General features: G+C 49.4%; 1 protein-coding gene across 1 annotated transcript in view; it reads left to right on the top strand.

The window, feature by feature from the left end:
* Rptor (regulatory associated protein of MTOR complex 1) overlaps positions 1–24,367 on the top strand; it is a 293,401-nt gene that overhangs the window by 190,609 nt on the left and 78,425 nt on the right. The window contains exons 8-11 of the mRNA XM_032914128.1: positions 1,378–1,478; positions 1,907–2,051; positions 15,780–15,855; positions 21,523–21,624. Coding sequence (XP_032770019.1) covers positions 1,378–1,478; positions 1,907–2,051; positions 15,780–15,855; positions 21,523–21,624 — 424 coding nt within the window. The remainder of the gene's footprint in view (positions 1–1,377; positions 1,479–1,906; positions 2,052–15,779; positions 15,856–21,522; positions 21,625–24,367) is intronic.

The following is a 24,367-nucleotide window of genomic DNA, read 5'->3' as shown; positions in this document are numbered from 1 at the left end:
ACACCTCCATGTGGTAGTCTCCGTGGTAAAGAGGTCAGGGAAGGAGAATTCCATGCTTAGAGTAAGGGCAAGCAATCCCCAGCACCCCATGCCGAGTTCCTCTCTGGGCCGTGCTTTCTCTTTAGTAGTAAGGTACTTAATGGTCCCCACACATGCTCAGCACTAGACTCGGTGATAGCATTCCAGGCTTTGGAAATAAACCTGAGGTAAATGTCATCTGTCATTTACCCCCTCACTCCCCCACCACACACCCTTTTCTGTCCTATTACTAAACCCCCCTTAGTAGAAAAAAATATTTTTGTTTCTAAGCCAAATGGAATTCTTAGCAGGAAAGAGCTTGCTCAGCATAGTTGTGTGGGGTTGGTAGCCTGGCCCTGCTCCCCTGTTCCTGAGTCTGTCTCTGAGTTGTTCTTACTGACAATACCATCAAATGGGTGACTATAATGGGAATTATTAATCTGTTCCACCTTATAAATAGCAAATCACACTCTAGTCTCCAAACCAAATCACTGTGAACATTTTCCTTCTGGGAGGAAGAAAAGAGTTTCTAGTCAGATATAATTAAACGTGCTACCTAGTGGGTAAAATTACGCTTGTTGCCGGGCTGAAAGAAGCAAGCCCAGACCTTAGGGCTTTGAACTGCTCTGCTCTCCAATGGACACACGCTTGCCACATAGATGCTCTGCCCTGTCAGGACGCAGGGTCTGCTCCTGGGTTAGCACTCAGCATAGCTTTCCTTCACCTCCCTTTCTATAGTAGAAGCATTCGCTCCCTTCCCATCTCCATCTTAAGTGTCTGCAGCCTTTGCACTGCCAGGCTCTCCATGCATGCACGTGCTGTGTGCTTCTCGTCTGTCCTTCCCATTGCTTGGTAATCTTCATGGACCAGCTGAGTGACTGACTGCAAGGTGAGTAGGCTGTGCCGGGTAGAACTCTCTTTCTCAGCTCTTCTGCAGCACAGGAACCTAAAGAGGGCTGTGGAGGAAGACTGAAATGTGTGGATCCCCAGATAGCACAAGATGCGTGTCTTTGAGCGCCATTGGCTTGTGTTGCATGTGTGGAACTATGCAGCTGTGTGTTGGCAGCTGTTCTCCATCCACACACACAAGGGAATCAGGAAAACTGTTGGTGTGTCTTCAGTGGAGAGGGAAAAGTAGGAACTGCTGTGGGTGAGCCTGTGTAGTTTCTTGTCTCCTTGAAGAAGACATATGGGAACTATGGCAATGTTAGGGCCCTAGGAGGCCTTCCCAGCCACAGCCATGCTCATCTTCCGTTAAGCCTGAGGCTTTCCCTCTCTGTCAAGGTCTGTTCCCACATCTGACTCCCTTGTCTTTTTCAGTAGCCCTGGTAGCACTAATGCAAACATCATCTTGTCTAGGATTCCTGGCCGGCTGAATGACCGGAGAACCCCTCTGGGTGAACTGAACTGGATCTTCACAGCCATCACAGACACCATCGCCTGGAATGTGCTCCCTCGGGGTGAGATACCACCACCAAACAGGATCAGGGAGGAAACTCCCAGGGGCTGGAAATAACAAGGAGCTCAGACTAGCCTAAGCAGGCTGGCGGCTGTGTGCTCTGTGTCAGCCTTGCTCTCAGCTCAGTAATGCTTTCCTAGCAGGCTCAGGGCTCAGCTTCCTGAGTAAATGTTGCCATTGCCCTTACCTTTGAAACCAGAATTCCAGCTATAAAAACATGTGTGTGTTTTGTTTGTAGGTTGGTTGGGACTTGGGTATTTGTTCACATATAGGCTGATAAGTGCATGTATGTGTATATATTACCAGCGACATGTGTGTGTCAGTTTCAACTTGTGTGTAATATTTTTTGATGGGAGAAAATGTGTTTTTGGATTCCGATCCTGGGCACAAATCACTGAAGATTCCTTGTTATTTTTTATCTGCCCTCAGATCTCTTTCAAAAGCTTTTCCGACAGGACCTGCTGGTGGCAAGTTTGTTTAGAAATTTTTTATTGGCAGAAAGAATCATGAGGTCGTATAACTGCACCCCAGTAAGCAGCCCACGACTTCCCCCAACATACATGCATGCCATGTGGTAAGTGTGTTTGTCTGACAGTTCTTTTGTGTTTGGGTCCCTGTTTGCATTCCTGCCTGCTTTGGAATGGGGTGCCTCTTGGAACTATAGAAGTGCCCTGCTCTGGTGAGGTACGGCACCAGCCTGGGGACAGGGTGCTCTCCTTCAAAAGGAAGGAGGCTTTGAAGGTGAAGAAGGTCAACAGCCTTGGGCCCTACACTCCTCACCTGATGGAGCTGGTATGGAAGGCTGTAAAACCGCACAGAGACTTGTTAAGGACATGGGTGAAAGACCTTGAATTTTTTTCTAGCCAGCCTCAACTTGCTGTCCCTTCTCTGTTTCCTGGCCATGGGCTCAGCGTAACCAGCTGACTCATATTCCTGGTGCCATGCTTTCCCCACTGAGATGGACCATTCCCCTTCTTAATCTGTGAGCCAAAATAAGGGCCTTCTGGACTTTTTAGAATTTGTACTAAGAAAGAAGTTGACCCAAATATATTAAGTGAATACAAGATTTCTCTAACATTTAAAGCCATTCTCTCTCTCTCTCTCTCTCTCTCTCTCTCACACACACACACACACACACACACACACACACACACACACACACACTGCAATCTTTAATCACTGTTCATAATTTCTTCACTGTAGCTATAACCTGTGCTCGTAGTCATAACAATAAAATAATACAGTGTGGGACTGGAGAAAAGGGTGCACCAAGTGGTGGTACACAGTGTCTTCAACTCTAGTTCTAAGGGACCTAACCACTTTCCCTGGCCTCTGCTGACACTGCACACACATGGTGCACACACATACATGCAGACAAACACTCATACACACAAAATCAAAATAACATTTAAAAAAATTATTCTGAATCTAAACCTACCTCAAAATATGTGGTGTGGTGCTTCTGGGTGTCAACTTTCCATTCTTTTTTTATAAAGAGATTTGTGCATTTTATGAATGTGGGTGTTTTGACTGTATGTGTATCTGTACACCAGAAGAAGGTATCAGATCCCAAGGAGCTACAGTTATAGATGGTTATGAGCTGCCCTGTGAGTAATAGGAATTGAACTCAGGACCTCTGGAAGAGTAGCCAGTGCTCTTAACCACTGAGCCATCTCTCCAGCTCCTAAGATTTATTTTTTGTTGTTGTTCTAACAGGGTCTCATTTTGTAGCCCTGGCTGGCCTTGGAACTCACCTTGTAGACCAGGCTGGCCTTGAACTTACAGAGATCCACCTGTGTCTGCCTCCCACTGCTAGAATTAAAGATGAACACTACCATGCCTGGCTTAACTTTCCATTAGTTAACAAAATAACTGACAGTCAGCCTATAGGGAAGAAAGTCTTACTGAGGGTTACTGCTTCAGAGGTTTCTGTCCATGGTCTCTGGCTGCCATGTCTTTGAGGCAGCACATGGCAGGGGCACAGGATGGAGCCAACTGTTCGCTCACAGCCAGCTAGAGAGAAGGGAAGGGAAGGGCGTGGGTCCCAGTGTTCCCCTCCAGGACCTGCCCCAGTGGTCTAACTTCCTCCCAGTAGTGCCACAGGTGGAACATTTACATCCACATGGCTGTGCTCTCCACATGAGTGGAGGGGGTGGATTCCAAAATGAAATGACCAGTTTTCATTCACGTTAGTAAGAGAACTGCTTAACTGTAAAGACCTTTGGATGATGTTGCAAAGGCAGGTTTTTTTTAATAGACTTGTGTCAGTTGTCACCCACCACTAGAATCCTAGAGAAACGAGAAGTTCGTAAATTCACTGCCTCTTATATATTCAAAACTAAATAAAATCTGTAGTGTCCAGTATTCACGTGTACTATAAGCATCCAATGTTAAAACACAAGTCTCACTGGAGCTAAAGAGATGGCTCAGTGGTTAAGAACACTAGTTGTTCTTCCAGAGGTCCTGAGTTCAATTCCCAGCACCCACATGGTAGCTGTGAACAATATATAATAGGATCTGATGCCCTTTTCTGTCATGCAGATATACAGAAAGACAGCACTTATATACACAGATAAAACAAAAATTAAAACAAAGCCCCCACATGTCTGCATCCTTTCAAAGCTTGGTTAGTGTAGAACGGACACCAAGAACAGACGTGGGCTGCTAGGAAGGAGCAGCTGTGCATCAGAGTTCCACACGCCCTGTGCTGTCCACTCCAGAGGGAGGAGAGAGCACTGTCTGAGAAGCCTCTGTAGTGTGTGAATGGCCTCTGGGGAGTCCATACAGTAAACACTTAGAACAGATCCTCGGATACCTGCCTTCCATACAGCTGCTATTCTGATCAAGAATTTTTGTAAAAAGGTAATTAGAATAAATGAATGGCTAGGTATTTACAGTGCCTGCCAAGCAAGCAGGAAGACTGGAGTTCAGAACTTGGCATATGAATATCAGGGGGTGTGGAGACTCAGCTAGGATTCCAGTCTTTCAAAGTGGAGATACCTGTGAGAGACCTCTGAGTTTGATTGAGAGACCTTGTTCCAGAGAATAGAACAGTATCCAGGGAAGATTCCTGACACCAACTTCAGACGTGTATGTGTGTGTGTGTGTGTGTGTGTGTGTGTGTGTGTGTACAGGAGGAAGGGGGGGGAGGGGGAGGAGGAGGAGGAAGGAAAAGCAGAAGCAGCAGCAGCAAACTGAAGCAGATCGGCCTGGGAGGCGTGGAAGAAAAAGTTCATCTCCCCATAGCAGTTTTCTGAACATGGCTCCAACCACCCTGAGGAGCGAATTTTACAGCCAGGATGAGAGGCAGGGCTCTTACCCTTTATGTGGAGTCATTAGAGAAAGGGCCCTGGGAACCACAGCTGTCTGCACACAGCTGGGCAAAAGAACCCTTCTCTCATGGGAACCTTCCCCAGCATGCTGAGCGCTTCTGCTGTAAGAACTTCTAAGTCCTCACACTGAGAACTCTGACCCTTGCAGTACCCGTCTTGGCAATTCCCCTATAGATCAGAAGACATGGGTCTGTTTCTTCCCTATGTGTTTAACATAGGTTTCCACAGATCTTGTTCCAGTGCTGCTGGGTGGGGCCACGGTCCGTGGGAAGAATCCTGCAGCTCATGCCGCAGCAGTGCCTGCTCCTCAGCTGAGGAGGAGGTGCTCTTCTCTCTGCTATGATCTCACCTCAAAGGAAAAGAGGAGGGGTTGGATCGGGTACCTCCCTCCTCCAGCCCCTAGCTGCTGGACAGTTCAGGTGACAAAGGTTAAGATGGAGCTGCTGAAGAGAGACATGGGGTCTGCAGTGCGTGCGTGCGTGCGTGCGTGCGTGCGTGGGTGCGTGCGTGGGTTCCACGGTTGAGAAGCCTGGAGCTGCTTCTCACAGAGTAGAGGAGGGCGTATTTCAGTGGCCAGTGCCACATTGTATGTGCTGGATGCAAGCCCACACTGAGCATAGGCCAGTGGTAGACCATGAAGGAACCCCTGAATCATGCAGCTTCTGTGTAGAATGTAAAGTGTAGCACATCCATGGCAAACCAGGAGGCCCTTTTAAAGTAGGAAGTTCAAAGACCTGAGCAACAATTGGCTGACACAAAAATTTGCCCTGAAAGAAAGTGCTCTGTGTCAGACAGGGTCTGCAGGCTCTCCTGATGGGCATGCTCCTGGTGCTTCCCTACACAAAAGTGTGGGGTCAGAAGAGAGCTGAGTGGGTCTTCATGGCCAACAGTTGACAGTGGTGGTATCACTGCTTGCTTGCTGAAAGCATCACATATCACTATATCCACATATATACTGGGAACTAGCAAGCCCGAAGCTCTGCCAGCAAGGATGTGGAAGTCCAGCCAGATGAGCAGATAGCCCCAGCAGCAGCAGCTGACCGTCACTCCCTATCGTGCTGCTCAGGCCTCACAGTTCCTACCACACCTGGGTGAGTCCAGTTATGGTAGCAGGAAGGGGCTTTGGGACTGCCATTTGACTCTGAGTGTTAAGGAGTATTTTGCACTTCCTCACTGCTGACAGCCTCACAATGGAGGCTGTGGGTGTCTGAGTAGAGGGAACGGTTGAAGGAAGCAGCTGGGCCTTGTAGAATAAAGACTAGCACATAGCTTGGCTGCCTGCTGAGGCCACCGGAAGGGACACTGTGTCCACCCCAGAGCCTGTTCCATATGTCCATTTCCCAGCCAGCTCCACCCTCCTGCTGGATAAGAGCCCAACATTCTTCCTTCTAACTGGGTGTTGGAGGTGACCAGGAGTTGGCAATGCCTGTTCTCCAAACTGGTCAAACATCTTGGCGCTTCCTCCCCTTGATGCCAGGCACCAGAGCCACTGACTTGAGACCTCACCCTTGCTGTAATGCTACTGGTCATGGTCTCTATCCCTGACCCTGACCCTGACCCTGCCAAACCAGCCTGCTCCTACTCAACACTTCACTGCTCCCTTCCACTTACCCTTGTGACTTCCTGCAGCTCCTGTGCCCCACCTCTTCCTGCCTTCCTCACCTGCACTAGCCCTGCCCAGTTCAGCAGGTCTAAGATAAGGCACAGTGAGAGACAGGGCACTCCAGGAGGCTGGCGGTGTCTGTCAACGTTCCTGACAAAAGTGCAAGCTGAGGATTCCCCAGCCTAGCACCAAGGGGTAGGGGGTCTCTGCCTCTCTGTTTCTGTCTCTCTCATATTGTTATATAAAATATATGTTAAATATCACATTAAATGACACTGCATGTGTCCACAGTACAACTGCTCTCCATGCCACAGTCTCTGTCATACACAGAAAAGGCTGAAGAGAGTCACAGCAGGCTTCAGACAGGACAGCAGTGACCCTCACCTTAAAAACTGCTGGAGATTCCTTTGAGATTAAAGGCCTCTTTGGAGATTTCCTATTCCTTTGAAACAGTAAGTGCTGGTTTTTTAATTGAATCATTATAGTTAAGGCATTATTTGTCATAAAATGAAACTTAGAAACAAACCTAAGAAATAATGGGCTTTTCTTTGCATGATCAAAGCATAACTAGCAAATTCCCTAAGGTTTTGTACCTAGACTTGATCTCATGTGATATTTTCCAAATGATGTGGAAAGGGCTTGTTAGAATCCCAAACTGGCTGTTAATTCTCATCCATTAGACAGAATTTTGTACGTGCCAGTGAGACTCCCACCGCAAGCAGGGTTTTCCTGTGAGAGTAGATACATAGCCCCTGTACTTGATGCGATGGCTGGGTGCGCCCTGCAAGGGTCTATGGTAGTCAAGACTCTGGTGCTCCCTGCCTTCATGGTAATTGACATCTGCAACAAGGCCTAATCCTCCACCCAGCATAGTGACAGCAACAGGGAAAGCCATCCAGATCCAGGAGACAGGTTGTGGGGCAAGTTCTAGCTCCATGAGCTGCTGCAGGCTGGGCACCTGGTGTAGAAAGTAGACCAGGGTGCACCTTTCTCATTCTCCCTTGGCCCAAGCCTCCGGCTGAGGTGGTGAGGGACCATGGTCCAGCTCCTCCTTTCCTTCTGCTGCTGGTATCCTGGGTGTCTGTGGAGGTGTCAGCTTCTCTTTTGTGTTGCTTACAGCAGGGATTGCAGAGATCAAAACCATGGTGGGGGTTGGGGGAGGGCTGGCTCCTGCAAGACCACTGTGCAGTGTCTGATGAATTAGAGGTAGTCTAGCTCAGGAGGAACAGCATGAAGTGACTTTGGTCTTATATCGTTTCCGTTGTCTTTTGAATTCTTAGGGGTCTCTTTGCACTGGTTAGGCTGTATCCAGGGCATTCACTTAGGTCCCCAAAAGCTGAACTTAGGAGAACACATCTGAGCTGCTGAGACCAGAGGAAGTGGCTATGTCAGAGGCATCTGGGGGATCATGGAGTGCCCCACAGAAAGCATGCCTGCCCCACTTGGGGTCTGTAGGTGGTTAGGTGAGGAGCCAGGGAAGGAACTGTTGGGAACCAAGAGATGCATTAGGCAATGATGATGAGAGGTCAGAGCATTAACAGGACTTGGTAGCAGAGTGTCCTGTAGCTGCTGGCATCATAGGAACAGGAGGTTGTTTGGGTGCTGGTTTAAGAGCTGGCATTCAAGTAAGGGAGAAAATGGCTGCCATTTACTTAGCACCTGTAAGTCCTCCCTGAAATCTACACACAGCTTCACTGGTCCTCACCATGCACAGGATTTTTTAACTTTGCACCTAGGAAGATGAGGAACCAAAAGGGTGTGACTTGTCCAAAGGCACACAGTACCTGCTGGCTGAGACCTCAGGCCTCAGCCTCCCACGGGCTTGCCTTGCTCAGTTCTACTGGGTGGTGGGATGGCCTCTAGGAAAGAGGGTCTTGCACAGAATAGACAGTGGCTTCAAGGAGAAATGATCTGGGTGGGCTGTTAAGAGGAAAGACCCCTGACACCCTGACACTGGCCTGCTCCTCACCCGTGGACGAGACTCAAGGAACATGCACTGATGAAGAACACGGATGCCCAGGGCACACCGCACACTTATCGCCTGAACAGAGTTGGGGTCTCAGCTCCCCCATTTAATTCCCTTTTCACTCAGAGCCTGTGTGTCCTGCATGTGGGTGTTAGAGACAGGTGCCATTTGGCTGACCCGAGTGTGCGCTAGGACTCGGTGGCAGTAAGTCTGCCATGGAACTCAACAGAGAGGAGGGAGGAAGAGGGCACCTGGACCGTTGGCAGTCTGGGGAGGAGCATGCATGGGGTACACCTTTCCAACAGCACAAATGCACACCCAGAAGGCATAGCCAGGACAAGTCCTGTGACCAAGTCCTAGCCAGCAGCCCACAACATCAAATTGACCCTGTCACAAAACCAATCGATCAGACCATTCATTCTCTGGTAAGTAGCCAAAAATCAGTGTTTCGTGTACCATCACCTGATTTGCCTATGTTGAGATCTAATACAGTATTCTCAAACACATTTTAGATGCAAACCAACCATATCCATGGACTACAAGCAGCTCACAATCTGCCTGTCAAGACACAGGCTCCAGGTTGCCCCTCACCTCAGCACAGCAGCCATCCTAGATATGAAGTACTGTATACAGCGACCAGTGGCTCTGGCCAGCTCCCTCCCTCCTGAGCCCATGCAGTCTGAACAGACAGTATCTAAAAGTCTTCTCCAATTTGAAATCTTTTGCCTGACATCATAGCTCCATTCTCTACGCTGAGAAGTGCCAATAAGTATATTTGAAGAGTTCTAGTTACAGAAGCCAGTGAGATGGGATTCCAGGAAGAGACTGCATGCCTCTGACACATGTTCTCTGGGGAGGTTTCAGGACTGACAGGGCTAGCGTGAGTGGAGTGAGAGAGTAAACACTAGTCAATCCCATTCTGTGCCGGAAATTACATTGTGAGGCCACTTTGACCAGTGACCAGTGTAGAAATTTGTGTTTGACTCCTGGAGAGACTGTATTGAGCTGGGGACAGGCTGGGGCCTTTACTGACAGGGCCAGCACAGCAACAACACTGATCAGGGCTTAGCAGCCTCCTGGATTTCGTGGGCCGAGGTAACCTCAGGACCCAGGGGGTAAGCCTGACCTCAGTAAAGAGCTGTCTCAGTAGTCTCTGCTTGGCCCAGTGCTCACAACCCAGTTCTCCCAGATATTTCCCTGCCACCAAAACCCTTGAGAAACCAAGTAACCCCAACCTTCAGAGAAGCTAGTTGAATGGTTAGTCATCCTCTTCCCCAGTCCTTATGTGTGAGTGCTATACTAACAGTGAAATAGAGCCCCCTTGCCTACTGCTTCCACTGCCTAGTGCAGCTTGCTTGCTGGCCAGGCTGCCTTGGCTGGCCCTTCAGTTTGGAACGTTATTTGACAAAGCTTGTCTGGATCTCAGAGGCTCCATGTACACCAAGCCCCCTCTCAGAAAAGCTTTCCACTTCCCTGGTTGTCAGGGCAGCACTGGACCACCTCATGTATTTCTGGCCTGAGGAGGTATGTGGCAGGCATGAACAGGGAGTGACTTTTGCCTTCTTTCTACCTCGTTCTTGGGCCCTGCGAGTCTTACTTGTATTTCCCAGAGACTAGCCTCTACTGCTTCACCACCAGCCTGTGCTCTGTGGGATGGTTTCTCAGCGTTTGTTACTAAGAAATGTGCTACTTGAGAAATCTGGTTGTGAGTCTTGTTCCAGAATCTCCTGTATGCTAAGCTGGGATGTCCACATTTCAACATAGTTCTTACCAAGTACTCTCCCTGGGATCTGAGCTATGAATGAGTCTGGAGGTCTAAGCATGAGAGAGCCTTCTGGAAGACTAGAAAACTTTATAATAGCATGACACCGTTGTGGTGGGGGTTGTATGAAAGAATCATCCCACCCAAGCTAGGGGTTGACATGTGAAGTCTTGAGGCACAAGCACCTGCCCCAGGGTTTCTCCTGTGCTTAGCTTTCTTTGCTTAGACTAAGCTGAATGTGAAGGAAGCCACTCAATCTCGTCAGTGACCTCTGGTTCCTTATGAGTCATTCACAGCACATTTATGCCCACAGACGAGAAAGACGCTGGTCCCTGACATAGCACTTTTACCCTGCAGATCTAGAATGTGCTCCTTCAGCCACCTTTGCGGGACCTACTTGGTCAGTGGAAACATTCTGCTGGATGCTCTACCTTCTCTGGGGTGATCTGTGTGGCCAAGCTCCCAGAACCCAGCAGCTTTACACTCCGGCCTTCTCCTATGGTTTTGTGCTGTAGCACAGGCTAGATGGTTTCCAAGACTTCTTGTCCTGTAGACCCACCATCTCCATACCTCTCCCCTGCTGCCAGGCCACGTCTCAGGGCATGGGAGACCTGTGAGATAGGCTCATCGCTACTTCTGCCCCTTTGGCGCCTGGGCCTTCTTTGTCCTCACTAGCCTGACCTGACGTAAATGAAGGAGGGAGGGAGAAAGAGCTTGGGAGCCACCGTCACCTCTGTAACTCCATAGCTATACTTGAGGGCCAAGCCACTGCAGAGCTGAGCCTCTTGTCAGGCCTTGGCTGGGCCTCGCCTCTGAAGGATGACTGGTGGCTTCCCTGTTCTGCCGTCTGCCACTCCAAGTGATGAAACTCTTCCCATAGTGCTCAGGGCTTCTGCTCCTTCATAAATAGACGGCTGTACACACATCCCTGGGGATCTCACAGGCAAGGCAGGCAGAAAAGAGCCTTTGGAATAAATACTTTAAAATCTGGTTATTATGTCCTTGGGTGCTGATGGAGAGGCCGCATTTCTCGTGGGGGAGAGGCTGAAGCACAACAGTGAGCTTGTGCACTCTGCCTGAGGTGGGGAGGCGATGATGGAATACTCGGAGACCTGTAGTTCCTGTTTAATTTTTGATGCAAAGCCATCAGGGAGTCGTTCTCCCTCACTCTCAATTCCAGGGGTCCTGAAAGCCTGCATTTCTCTGGCGATAACCTGTGCTCTTTGCTGTGACTGATCAATGCAGATGGAGCCCACGCTAGCTCGAAGGCTTGCTCTCCTGCAGCCCACTGCCTGGGCGATCGCCATCCTAAGCCAATTTCCTGAAAACCAGGCTCTTCCTGGTGGTGACTCAGCCCGCAGCTTAGAAAGTCTCACTCCTTGCTGTTCAGGGAGGGAGTCCAGTTCAGACCAGCTAGACTCATCCTGCACCCTCCAGCCTGCCGCATCACCTCCGACCAGCCTCTCTCCTTCAGAGTGCAGACCTTCCCTGTGGGAAGCCAGTGCAGACACCTTACTCATCCCAGCCTCTGTTCCTCCCCTGTGACACACAGAGACCTGATGCACCCTGGTGCAGTACAGGGAACCATGTCCAGCACAGCTGTTATCACTGGGTTTTATAAGCTGCTTTCTTTTCGTGTGTCCCTAGCTTAGAGTCTCCAATTAAGACTTAAGATTGGTTGAACTTTAGCTGAGAGAATGCAGCTTCAATCAACTGCCGCCTGTGCTCATCAGCACTGCACGGTTGTTCTGCTAAGGATGAGATGATTATAGAACGTGACAGTTTGATGGGAAAACTGAAGTCATCTGGTCTGGCCCAGAGAGGGTGCCCAGGTTACCCAACATGCTCTGCTTTGTGGAAGTGCCTCTCTCCATTCCACCTCAGCCCAGGGAGCCGACCCAGGACTGAGGCACCTCTGGTCCAGGAGCTGTTGTAGTCTGTCTGCCAGTGGCTTGGACGTTCTCAACCAGGTTTTCTTCTCTTTGGTATCTTGGACAGGCTGCTACTTCTCCCTTTGCCCTAAGTCACACCCCTTTGCTGGCTTGCTCATTTCATCAGTCTCTACCATACCTTTCACACAAGTGAAAAATCCTGGAGCCAACTTTCTTTCTTTCTTTTTTTTTTTTTAAGATTTATTTATTTAATGTGAATATGAGTATACTGTAGCTGTCTTCAGACACACCAGAAGAGGGCATCGGATCCCATTACAGATGGTTGTGAGCCACCATGTGGTTGCTGGGAATTGAACTCAGGACCTCTGGAAGAGCAGCCAGTGCTCTGAACCACTGAGCCATCTCTCCAGCCCCTGGAACCAACTTTCTGATGAAGGAACTGTGTGTGAGTTCAGCTTTCCCAGATGTGGGACCTAGGTGGGACCACAGCCCAGCAGAGGCCATCACACCAAACAGGGTCAAACGTGTGTATTAGAAAATATTTGCCTCAAGATTGCAATGGCTCGGCAGCATGTCAGCTGAGCCACAAGTACATGGATGTGTGCACTTTGCCTCTCTGCTTGGGTCCAAAAGTACCCATGCTGGGCTCCAGCTGGTCGAGTCAGCCAGCTGCCAGATACTCTTCCCACTTCCTGTCTCCAGTTCCCCTAATTTCTACCCTTCTAACTCCTGAAATTTAAACTTTTCATTTGATTAAATTCAAGGCATCTTTATGGAGTTTAATTGCAATAATTGACTTTGCTTCTGTCCCAACAAAGACTAGACGTCTCCCCTGATGCTGCCGAGCACCGCCAGCCTGCGGTCGGGCGTTTATTGAGCATCTGGGAGCTATTTATTGCCCAAAGTTGGAGCCACTTTTGATTATCTCCTGATTGCCTCTTAATCCTGTCAGCAGGGAAGGGCTCATGGGAGTGTGGTCTGTGGACAGTGGGGCAGGGATGGGGGGTAGGATGCAGAAGGAATAACTTTTCTCATCTTAAATCTATCCTGAATTTTAAATGTTTCCACTCCACTCTTGTCTCGATTCTTCATTGAGACATAGAGAAAATGTGCCCCGTTACCTCCAGCTTGCAATCTCATTAGTCTAAATAGAAATAACAGGAATCGTTGCGCTTCCCAGGAAATTGCCAGGGAGAAGAGATTGCTATTCCAAAAACAAAATCTGCCCAAGATGAGAGAATTGGCACCCATGTGGCTATGCCCATGTGCACAAGCTTCAGCTTGGAATTCACGTCAAGAGCTGTGCCTTTCTGACTGACTGCCCCTCACCCTATCAACCACGGCCTTTTCCTCATCTCATGGTCCCTCAGGGACTTCACGAGTGGGATATCACCGCTTTTTACTTCATGGATAGTAAGGCTGGTACCTTGAAAGACAAGGCCCTATTAGAGCTATAACCCCAGCCCTGCTGAGTGGCCATGCTAAAGACCAGCATTTGGGGGACCCATAAGCCGTCTGACACATGTAGTTGCAAAGACCACCAGGGTTTGTTCCCTTCTACTGGTAGAGCAAAACAGGAGCCTTGGAGCTCTGATGACTTCTGCAAAGGCAGGTGTGCTGGTGACCAGAATGAGTCTGTTAGTGTGGCTCTTGTAGCCACAGAGGGGCCAGGAAGAGTCCAGGAGAGGGTCTAGGATTGAGAGGGGATGCCTAGTAATGACTGCAGAGACACTTGGGACTCCAGAAACTCCCTGGAAGGTATCAGGCATACTTCAGACATGGTTACTGGTCCAGGGTCAGGAGTCACCAAGAAAGATAAAAGTCCGTTTTAAATAGCACTTGAGCGCATCATTGAGGGGGAATGAAGAGAACTTGTTCTGATGCACCCACACACAGGGAAGACAAACAGAGAAGCATGGTAGCCCTGGGTACTAGAAGTGGAGGACCAGGGAGAGCTTCTTTTGGTCTGACAGAAGAATTAGAAGAGCTGGTATCTTCTGCGCCACCCACCACAAGGCATTATGACACAGAAGCCATATTCCACCAGTGCTGCGTACACAAAGTAGGCAGTGGCACTTGGAAGTATAGCCATCTACACCAGCTTATGATTAAGTTAGGGACTCCTGGGACTGCACTGTGGCCGCCGTTTACTGTGACTGCCATGAATTGATGCTCTCACTGACCCCTGGTCTGCCTAGGCTGCCCTGAAGTCCCACCACCATCCTGAGACCCTTGGGCTCACACACCCCTACTGTGATCATACGACTACAAGATGTGTTGTCATCCCTGGTTAGGACGTGCTTGGCTCCCTGTGTACAGCCTACTCAAGCCTCCAGCCACTGTTCCTCTCCATTCTCCACATGACCACTGTTGCAGAAAGAAGGAGAACCCCAAACTGTGAGCCACACAAATCCCTCTCCCCCACAAATGCCTTTGCCAGGTGTTTGGTCAAGGCTAACAAAAGGGCTGCAGGGCCTCAGTAAAGCAGGAAGATCAGCAGCTGGGTCTGTGTGAGCTCGGGCCTGCTCCCCCAGACACAGTCTGCATGCACGCCAGGTAGGCCAGCTCTGCATCGTCTGCTGAGATTCCTGAAGCTGTGCACAGAGGGACTGGAGGACCCGGTGCTCACACCAGTTAGTCTGAACTGGGGGCTGTGTTACAATACTTACTATAGGATCTTCCTGTGTGAGAGAGAGACAGGCATTTAGTAACTAAGTAACTCAGGGACAGCAACAGCACCATGCCAGTGAGCTTTACCCTCATGGAAACCATGCTGCTGGTTAAGAACTATAAGAAAACAATAAAATTATACTCAATACATACCCAGACCAAGATCAAAACCCTACTTTTAAACTCTCTAGCCTGTGTAGCCCACAGCACTAATGTTCTCCCCAACCCGCCAGGGATCCTGGGGGAGGGGCATCTGGCAAAGAGCCTTATGTAAGTGCAACCAGTCTGCTCCCAGACACTGAGTCCCTGTGTCCCCCGTTATGTAAGTGGGAGCGTTTATGAGACTGCATAAATCAGCCCTGGGCTTCAGAACTGTGGAGGAATAGTCCGAGAACTGGTTTGAAGTAGAGCAGGGAGTGGGCGTGCACCTGGTGGGGTCGCAGACAGGGCTGTCTGCTGAGCACAGATGCATTGTCAAGGATGTGTCAGCCATTGTCAGTGCTGAGTAGTACCCAGTGCCATGAGACTGTCTGCCTGTCCTCTTTTAGCTCAGTGCTACCAACACAGCTTTAAGCCTCTTGGGCCCAGGTAAAGTCATAGCCATGAAGGCAAGAGGGTGCTAGGGCCTGAGCATCCTAGAAGTTCAGGGTGCAGAACATGTTGGCACCACGTGGCCTTCTGGGACAGCAGGTCCTCAACCAGAGCACCACCCCAGCCCTGCTGACTGGGATGTTTCCAGCACAGTGCCTTGTACCGCCCAGGCTCTCCCACCAGCCACCACAGGAACCCCAGATACTCGGAGTAAGTTAGAGAGGGTCACGATGGAGTCATGTCCTTATTCTTGTTCTAAAGAGAGGTGTGGCGCACTTGGCAGGTGGAGTGAGCCCCAACACCCACCACGTCCACTCCTCTCCAGACTTCCTGGCCGATCCTGCCTGCTGGTCAGCTCTGAGGACCCTAACACAGCCCTTCCCCGAAGAAGGGTGTTTGCCCCATGACCCTGTGATTCATCCCTGTGAAAGCCTCCTGCCAAGGCTGCCTGAGTAATGCTGTGGGTGCCCTCTGCTCTCTCCCCAGGCAGGCCTGGGACCTTGCTGTGGACATTTGCCTCTCTCAACTGCCAACCATCATCGAAGAGGGAACTGCCTTCAGGGTGAGTCCCCACAACAGGGAGACCCTCCCCGGGGACCCTGTTCCTTCCTTGTAGATACCTAGTCTTCCTGTAGTACCCATAATTCTGAGTGTCGGGGATTAGTTCACCTACCTGGAGAAAATGATGCAGCTAACGAGAGTTTCAGGGTTGGGTCATCATGGGACTCGTCAGGTTCTGAGGTGGTCAGCCTCAGATTGATGTGCCACGCTCGTAAGTCAGTCCGTCTCCACCCCCCACTTACCTCAGCCTCAGATCATGCAGGTGGATGCTGAGCAGGTGTAGACAAGCTGGATCCACTTGGACAAGTGGGTGGCCCTGCCTGGAGCCTTCCGAGCAGCTCTGAGAACTCCCTTGGTTTCTCCCTTTGGGGAGTATTTACACCTGGTCTGACTGGGTCCCTGCCCCTGACCTCAAGAGCACAGCTCACAGCACCATTCATGAAGCTGAGGTGACACAAGGCCTAGTGTGGGGCTGTGGTTGGGCTGTCAACAGCACAAGGTCCACCTCACACTACTCGAGGCCACTGGAATTCAAGGCCAGGAAGAGCCAGGCAGTGTGCTGGGCGTGCGTGAGGCAGTGAGACAGGCTCTTTCCATATAGTCCTGGCTGTCCTGGAACTCACTCACAGAGACCCGCCTGCCTCTGCCTCCTGAGTGTGGGTTACAAGGTGTGTACCAACACACACAGCCTGGTTTCCTCTTTAAAAGGGATTCTGGGGAAACCCAACTTAAGGGACTGTGATGGCTAAATGAGTTACTGATTCTAAAGTGCTTAGGACAGAAGTTAGACATGTGATAGTGCAGAAGTTACATGTGTGATAGGACAAGTCATATGTGATAGGGCAGAAGCTACATGCAATAGGACAAGTTACGTGTGATAGGGCAGAAGAATGACACATATGACAGACCCTCTTTTTGTTCATTTCTTCTTGTACAAGTCACTGCCCAGAGAAAACTAGCCACTAACAAGTGATCCAGGAGCAGAAAGCCGTAGCCTGGGGGAACTTTGCTCTCAGCTGGGGTGTTTGTTCCTTCTGTGTGTGTGGCCATTGACTTGCCAGCATCCTGCTGCAGAATCGAGCCTGGGCCTGGGCCTGGGCCTGGGTCTGGGTGCACACTGCACGCTTGGTGTCCATAGGCTATGCCAGCTCCCCAGGTGTGACTGGAGATTAAAATGATGGGGCAAAAGTCTTTTAAAGATCTCTTGGTCCCTTTTGTTAATGTCGTTCTACTCTTTGTCTGTTGCTTGTTTGGGTAGAGGAAGAGAACATTTTACTACATAAACATTGAGGTCTAGAGCAAAGTTGGAAGGACTCTAGGACCATTCTTCCACCACTGAGTCCTGCTGTTACTTTTCATGCAGGGTCCCCTGTGTCTGCAGCCTGGGTCTGTGTGTGTGTGTGTGTGTGTGTGTGTGTGTGTGTCTGTGTGTCTGTGTGTCTGTGTGTCTGTGTGTCTGTGTGTATACAGTGTGCATATGTCTATATCTGCCTGTCTATATGTGTATGTGCATGTGTTTTTCTCTCTCTCTCTCTCTCTCTGTCTGTATGTCCGTATGTGTATATATGTCTGTATCTGTCTATGTGTGTGTCTGTCTCTTTTTCTCTCACTCACCGTGTATTTGTCTATATGTCTGTGTATGTGTGTATCTACATCTGGCCTGATCGCTGTGTGTTCATGTATCTATGTTTGTGCTGTTGTAAAACTATAAAGAATAAAAAAGCTGTCTTTTACCTTGCTAGGTCCAGCACCGCAGTGCCCATGATATCAGATAGACATCTTCATCTCAGTCAGCAAAGCATCTCACTCGCTCTGCTCCATCCCATATCACACTGCCGAAGGCCTCTCTCTGAGCCTGGCAGACATCTCTCTACCTATCTAGTTCCCAAGACAGGTGCCAGAAACACACATCCCAGCTCTGTGGCAGCCCAGACCAGCCACCGCACACTCCCTTACACAGGAAAGAACACACAACACAATAACCTTTGGCCCAATTGGTAAGATATAATTGCCCACCTAAACATACAAAACCCAATACACATCCATCCCTTAAAAACATTCGTAACAACCTGTAAAGGTACAGAGTGGAATCTTAATGTCACCTGCCATATTGTCCTGCCACGGCTTCTCTCCCTGTCCCTCCTGTCTCTTCCTCCTTTCCATTCCAGCCTCCTCCTCTTCCTTCAAACTTTACTCCCACCCATCCTTCCTTCTCATCCAATGACAGGCCTCCTTCTATCCTATCCCTGCCCCTCACCTGTATTGTAAAAATTCAATGGGGAGAAGGTTCTGGTGAAGTCACCTGAGTCCTGAGTATGTGACTAGGCAGCCGTCCTTGGGACAGTAGAACTAGCATCAAAATACAGATAACTCCAGGGCAAACCACAACATATTTGTCCCTTTCTTCCTCTCTCTCACTCCGCGTGCCTCTGTGTGTGTGTGTGTGTGTGTCTGTGTGTCTGTGTGTCTGTGTGTCTCTGTGTGTGTGTGTCTGTGTATATGTCTCTGTGTGTATGTGTGTATCCATGTTTCTATCTGTATATCTGTGTGTTGCATGGGTTGTAGGGTATTTTTGGTGTTTTTGTTTTTGTTTTGTTTTGTTTTTGTCTTTCCCTGGTGCGTATAGCATCCACTGCTCAGATTCCAAACAAAAAGCCTTGTGCCTGCCTTCCCTAAACTGTGTGATACAAGAACAAGTCTCCTTCGGAGTCATAAACCTCTATAGAGAATGGCACTTGGCTCATGGCAGACCATGGCAGATGCCTCTACTTCTGTTCTTACCCTCCATGCAAACCAGAATGGCTCAGGGGTTTGTGCTCTCCATAGGAGGGCCTTTTGGTGCAAATGGATACCTGCAAAAATCTCATTAAGACTTTAATCTTGTGGAACTGGAAAGGTGGCTCAGTGGTTAAGAGCACCGGCTGCTCTTCCAGAGGTCCTGAGTTCAATTCCCAGCAACCACCTGGTGGCTCACAGCCATCTATAATAGGATCTGATGCCCTCTTCTGGCATGCAGGCTTATATACATAAAATAAATAAAGTAATATATGTATAGTAAAATGTTAAAAAGAAGAGTTCCATCTTGCTGGGTAATGGTGGCATAGCTTTAATCCCAGGCAGATCTCTTGAGTTCAAGACCAGCCTGATCTACACAGAGAAAGCCTGTCTCTAAACACCCCCTTCACTCCCCTCAAAAAAAAGACTTGAATGTTTTTGTCTTCAGATCCTTAGCTTACCTCTGCTTAGGAGGTGAGACTTCAGCTCGTAGGATGGTACACTGTGTTTTGTTCCTTTCAGTCTGAGCACTTGTGTTCCCATGCCAGGTGTCTTTGCCAGGGCTCTCACTCCGTTATCTCTGACCTCATGAAGTCAGTGTGCTGCACTGAGGGGACATTGAGGGCAACTGATCTGGACTATGCTGTAGTGTTTTTTATTTTTTCTTTCCACTTGTTTTGAATGTTTAGAATACATGTACAGAGTCATATGCGTCATCAATGTGTGGCTTAGTGAATCTCCCCCACTCTACATACACTCGTGCCCAGCCCTCAAAGCAAGCAGCTCCTTCCCTTTGGAGGCTTTGCCTGTCTGCTGCCTGCCTGAGGACTACAGGGCGTGTGTGCTCTTTGTGGCTGACTTCTTCCATCCAAAGTACATGTTTGATAGGGCCTGTAAGACCTTTCCACGGAAGAAAGAGTAATGGTGTCTGCAGGCTCCAAGCTGTTTTCCCATGCCATGACCAGTGTAGGTTTTGAGAGTCCATTTGAGATCCTCACAGTTAGTGCTGCATGGCCCATGGACTGTGCAGCTTGAGGCGAAAGGGTAGTCCGTCATCCAAAGCTGTCTAAAATGCTGCTGTTATGAGAGTCTATTCTTCTTACTGTATTATACTAAGATATTTACCTTCACTTCTGGAATCTGGGGAAGTACTCTCCTACACTATCCTCTGAATTGTGGGCTCATTACAGACCTCATTGACAACATCCCTGGGTGTGGCTGATTCCTGTGAATGCTTGGGGAGCACAGAGCTGTTTGTTGAGGTGCTGGTAGGACAGCGCCAACTTGTATGTGTGTTTACTGGATGCTACTAGATAGCTGTTCACAGTGTCTTTGGTTTGTAGCCCTTGAGCTGTGCAGGATCTGGTTCTGTGCAGAGTGACGTGTGTTCCCAGTACTGGCAGTGTCATTCCACTTCTGGAGGTCTATCTTTGTACATCTTTTGCTGAGCTGGCGTGAATCTGTTGAAGTTCTTTGTCTCACTGTGAATATCTCTTACTCTGCAGAATACGTTTTCATGTTTTACCTTTTTTTTCTTGCTGAGCAAATTCCTGCTTAGTAAAATTTTTCTAATAATTAGGGCCTTTACTGCCTTGTCCAAAGCCATCTTGACTCAGAGTTCTGCCAGTCATAATCCCTGCACCGGAGGTATGGGCTGAAGCAACAGGTGTTTACTGCCCATGTGGTGTCTGCTCTGAGTGTCCTCATACTGGACCTGGTGACTGTGCGAGCTGCTTCCAGATTCTCTGCTCTGCTCTGCTCTGCTCTGCTCTGCTCTGCTCTGCTGGGCACTTTCTGCAGGCACTAGTTTTGATTCTGGGCATTCACAGATGTTACTGAAGCTGCTAGTCTGTCCTCCAACTGTGTTCTTTTCCAAGATTGCCCTAGTTACCTCTGACCTTTTGTGTTTTCATGCATATGCTATGGTCACTTGTGTGTTTCTTCAGAGGACCTTTGCGTGGACTGAGCTAGGGGAGAGTTGTACACTGAGTTGCTGAATGCTGACTTCTGTATAATTATGAATCTTACCATTGTTGAAGCCACACAACTAAATTCTGGTTTTGTTTTATTTGTATGCGTGTTGTTTGCAAGTAATTCTGTGTGTCAGCTTGACTAAATAGTATACATATTAGTCTTCAGGATTAACAGAAGTAACAGGTTCTACCTAGGAAGGAATTAGAACTCCATTCAAATTGGTGTTTATCAAGGTTGGAAGAGAGGCCCGGAAGAATGTCCCAGACATCTGGAAGCCTGGGATAGCCAGCTGAGATAGAGATCCCTCCTGCCGGCTCTGGGGTCTTTATAAAGGATGGTGTAAACACCCTTGAGCGTGAAGATTGCTGTCTCCTCACTGAGCAGACTCAAGTGACAAGGCCCCCTGGCTCGGGTCAGCTGGCCCAGCAAAGGGAAAGCAGAGGGGGACAAAGGCTAGCACAGTGGCCACAGTATAAGCCTGCCATGCAGCAGGACTCGGCCGCTCCTGACCAACTCTCACTTTGGTCCTTGGCTCATGGGACCCATTTTAGACCTACGGTAGTGTATCTGTGTACAATCTGTCATGGAAGACAGGATGAGTGGTTACAGCTACATGACATCCCTCAGTTCTTCCTGGTTGTTCTCTTCTGATCTGCTGACAAGGTCACCTGAGAGGCTTGGCCCAGTCACCAGCTCTCGAGTGCTCATGTGACCACCTGTGCAGTCTTTATGCTGTGTGGTTGACATAGTGTTTTCCCTTGGCTTTAGCCCCACAGCTAGCAAAACTGTGCTTCTCTTCTCTGGTCAGGGTTAGATGAAGGAGTTGGAAGTTTGGGGGTCACTGCCCTGTCTGTCAGAACTGAGGTGAGAGTGGAGTGAAGAAGCCTGCCACCTAACCAGTTCCTTGCTTTCCCCACAGCACAGCCCATTCTTTGCTGAGCAACTGACGGCATTCCAGGTGTGGCTCACCATGGGTGTGGAAAACAGGAGCCCCCCAGAGCAGCTGCCCATCGTCCTACAGGTCAGTGCTTCCTTCCCACGAGTCCAACGGAGACACCCGTCCAATTAAATATAGATTGGGATAGATCACCCCTCCTCCCTCCTCCTGCTTACATGTTAGGACCTGACGAAATACCATGGCCAACTAACCTTGCTGTGGTGCAGAACTTGGCATCACCACCTCCTGCTGTTTGGAAGGGCATGAGATGTAAACGCCCTGTGAGAGAAGGCGAAGCACCAAGCAGGTCCTAACTGGGCTGCAACATTTATTCTCCTGACCCACACCAGAGCAGCACGGTCAGACCAGTTGCCATCAGCTCTCCTTGCTGTGGTCCTCATAAGAAACAGCAGCTTCTCTGTGTCTTTAATTCATGTGCAAACTGGTCTGCTGCTGGTTCTGGTCAGCACTTTTGCCTGCTGACTTCCAGTTACTAGAATGGCAAGGGACAGAGATGGACAATGACAGATTTGTCATCCCAGTTGGGTGGATAAGTCACCAAGGTTGGATCTTAAACGTGTGTCTGTGGGAGAGACAGATGATCTGAGTTGTGACTAAGAAAAGACCTTTACCCTGGGACCATTGACCAGATCAGGCACCTAGGGTTGGTAACTTAGTGTAAAGGCCAGAAAATACTACTTATCAAGTTTCAGGGGCAGGTGAGCTCAGGCAGAAGCTGTGGAAATCCTGAGAAGGGAACCAACTTGGAAGGTTAGGAAGCCATCCTACATCCTTGGAGGAGTAGAGGGCAGGCTCCCCTCCCAGTGGGAAAGGCAGAACCTGCCAAGGGCCTGCGATAGGGCTGTCACTCTCAAAGCACTTATCAAAGCACTTATCACTTTTTCCTCTATAAAATGGGCCATGAGTCTGATTTCCACCTGCCTAAGAACATTGGCCTTGCTTCCTTCTAAGAAGGCCTTATGCTTGCTGAATAGGGCTGCTACTCACGTTGTGGTAAACAACCATCTGTCTTCACTGTGCCAAATGCTCAGAGCAACAACAGCTCAAAAGTCTCTCTCTCTAGAACACATCACAGCCCTACCCATCCCCACCACACCTGCCCAGAGTCTCCCGAAGGTCAGCAGCCTCATAGCCTCGGGAGGTGATTCTTGGGCTTTTCCCCATCTAAAGCCGTGGAAATCCCAGCCAGGAAAAAAAAGAGGCAAGAAGGAAGAGTCCATGTAACAGAGTTAACAGCCTGTCTGTCCCTATTGTTCCCCTGCTGCACTGGGAACTTTCTAGAGTGACCTTGGGTCAGGCGGAGGTAATGCTCTTGTTACATGTGCTCCTCTGGCGTGTGTCTAAAGCAGTTTTAGTCCTAGAACTGCATGGGGAGCTAGAAACTATAACCAAACGTTTCCAAAACAAAGAAGAAACAACAGGATAAGGCCTAGAGAGGTGAGGCGCCTGCGTGATTCCAGTGATGGCAGCAGCACTGCCCCGCCTCTGGGGCCCCCGGGTCAGCACACAGCTCTCTCTCCAGCCTGCCTGTTGTGCAGCAGGGCTGCAGAGCAGTGTGGGTCCTTTATCGACCAGACGTTTCGTGTGCCGTTTACAAGCCATATTCTCTCAGGGAAAGTGACGACCTCTATCTAGAGCCAGCCTGATGCCAAACATGGAGCAATGGCTGTGAAAGAACAGGAGCCATCTTCCATGGGGTCTGTCAGACAAACGTAAGCAGCAGTTCCTCGACGCATCCCAGGCTCTGCCTCCTGGGCCAGGGTCGGTCTGACTCCAGGGGCGAGCACTGATGAACAAACCTGGGGTAGACAAAGGACAGGACAGAAGCTGGGGAGTGCGCAGGGCTCCGGGCCCCATGAGGCCTACTTGGCCTCACTCAATTTGTTACCTCCCTAGCTTTGTCCTGAAAACCTTAATTGTTGCCAAAGCCTGGGCCAGCTCTGTTAGAGAAGGAGGAAGACCGTAACACAGACTGCAGTGATTTCCTTCAGGTCCTGCCGCTCCCTAAGCCACAGTAGAGGCATCAGCTGACGGCTTGTAGCCGCAGTAAGGTTCAGTCAGTTCTGTTGCGTTGTGACCCATCAAACAGTAACATGGCCCTGACCTCTCCCAACCAGCTTCAGGATCTTCTGTCTTTTAAAAATGACATCAGCCTGCTATGTCCTCCAACTTGTGACTGCTGACAGCAAGAAGCAGTCCCAGCGTGTGGACCTTCCTGGCTTTGTATGGTTCTGCCTAGGACTCAGTGTGACTGCCTTCTCCTCCTTGGGGCAGCTGGGCAGAGGCACCAGACAGAAGGAGAAAGAAAGTCAACAAGAAAGGCCAGAATGGATTCACAGGGCAGAGTTCTTCTCTTAACTCGTGGGTGCTGCGAATCACGCCTTTCATCACGTGTGTTTGCTGTCGGGGCCTCTTCAAACTTAGTCTGGGCCTGAAGCACAAGGCTGCTGTCAGGATTCAGGACAATACAGGTGCCACAGTCCTACCCTGCACGCCATGATGCTACTGCCCCTGAGAAGTTCCTGGGTCCCTGCTATAGGTGGGGGTCCTGGCCCACTAGAACCTCAGTTTCTCTTCATGTCTCAGGCAAAAACCTGAGCATAATTTATATGTGATGAACATGGGTCACCTTAGCAGGCCATGTCTCTAGTTTGCTATTCAGTCCTGCTCTCCACAGACAAGCTTGGTTCTTGATTGTTTATTAATTTTAAGAAACGATTTATTTGTATGTATGTGTGTGTATGGATGTACCTGCGTGTTTTGCCTGCATGTATGTCTGTGCAACATACTCAGTGCACACAGAGGC

Source organism: Rattus rattus, chromosome 9 (assembly GCF_011064425.1).
Source record: "Rattus rattus isolate New Zealand chromosome 9, Rrattus_CSIRO_v1, whole genome shotgun sequence".
Classification (NCBI taxonomy): domain Eukaryota; kingdom Metazoa; phylum Chordata; class Mammalia; order Rodentia; family Muridae; genus Rattus; species Rattus rattus.
Note: the sequence above shows the minus strand (reverse complement) of the source record. Positions and strands in the feature narration are given on the sequence as shown.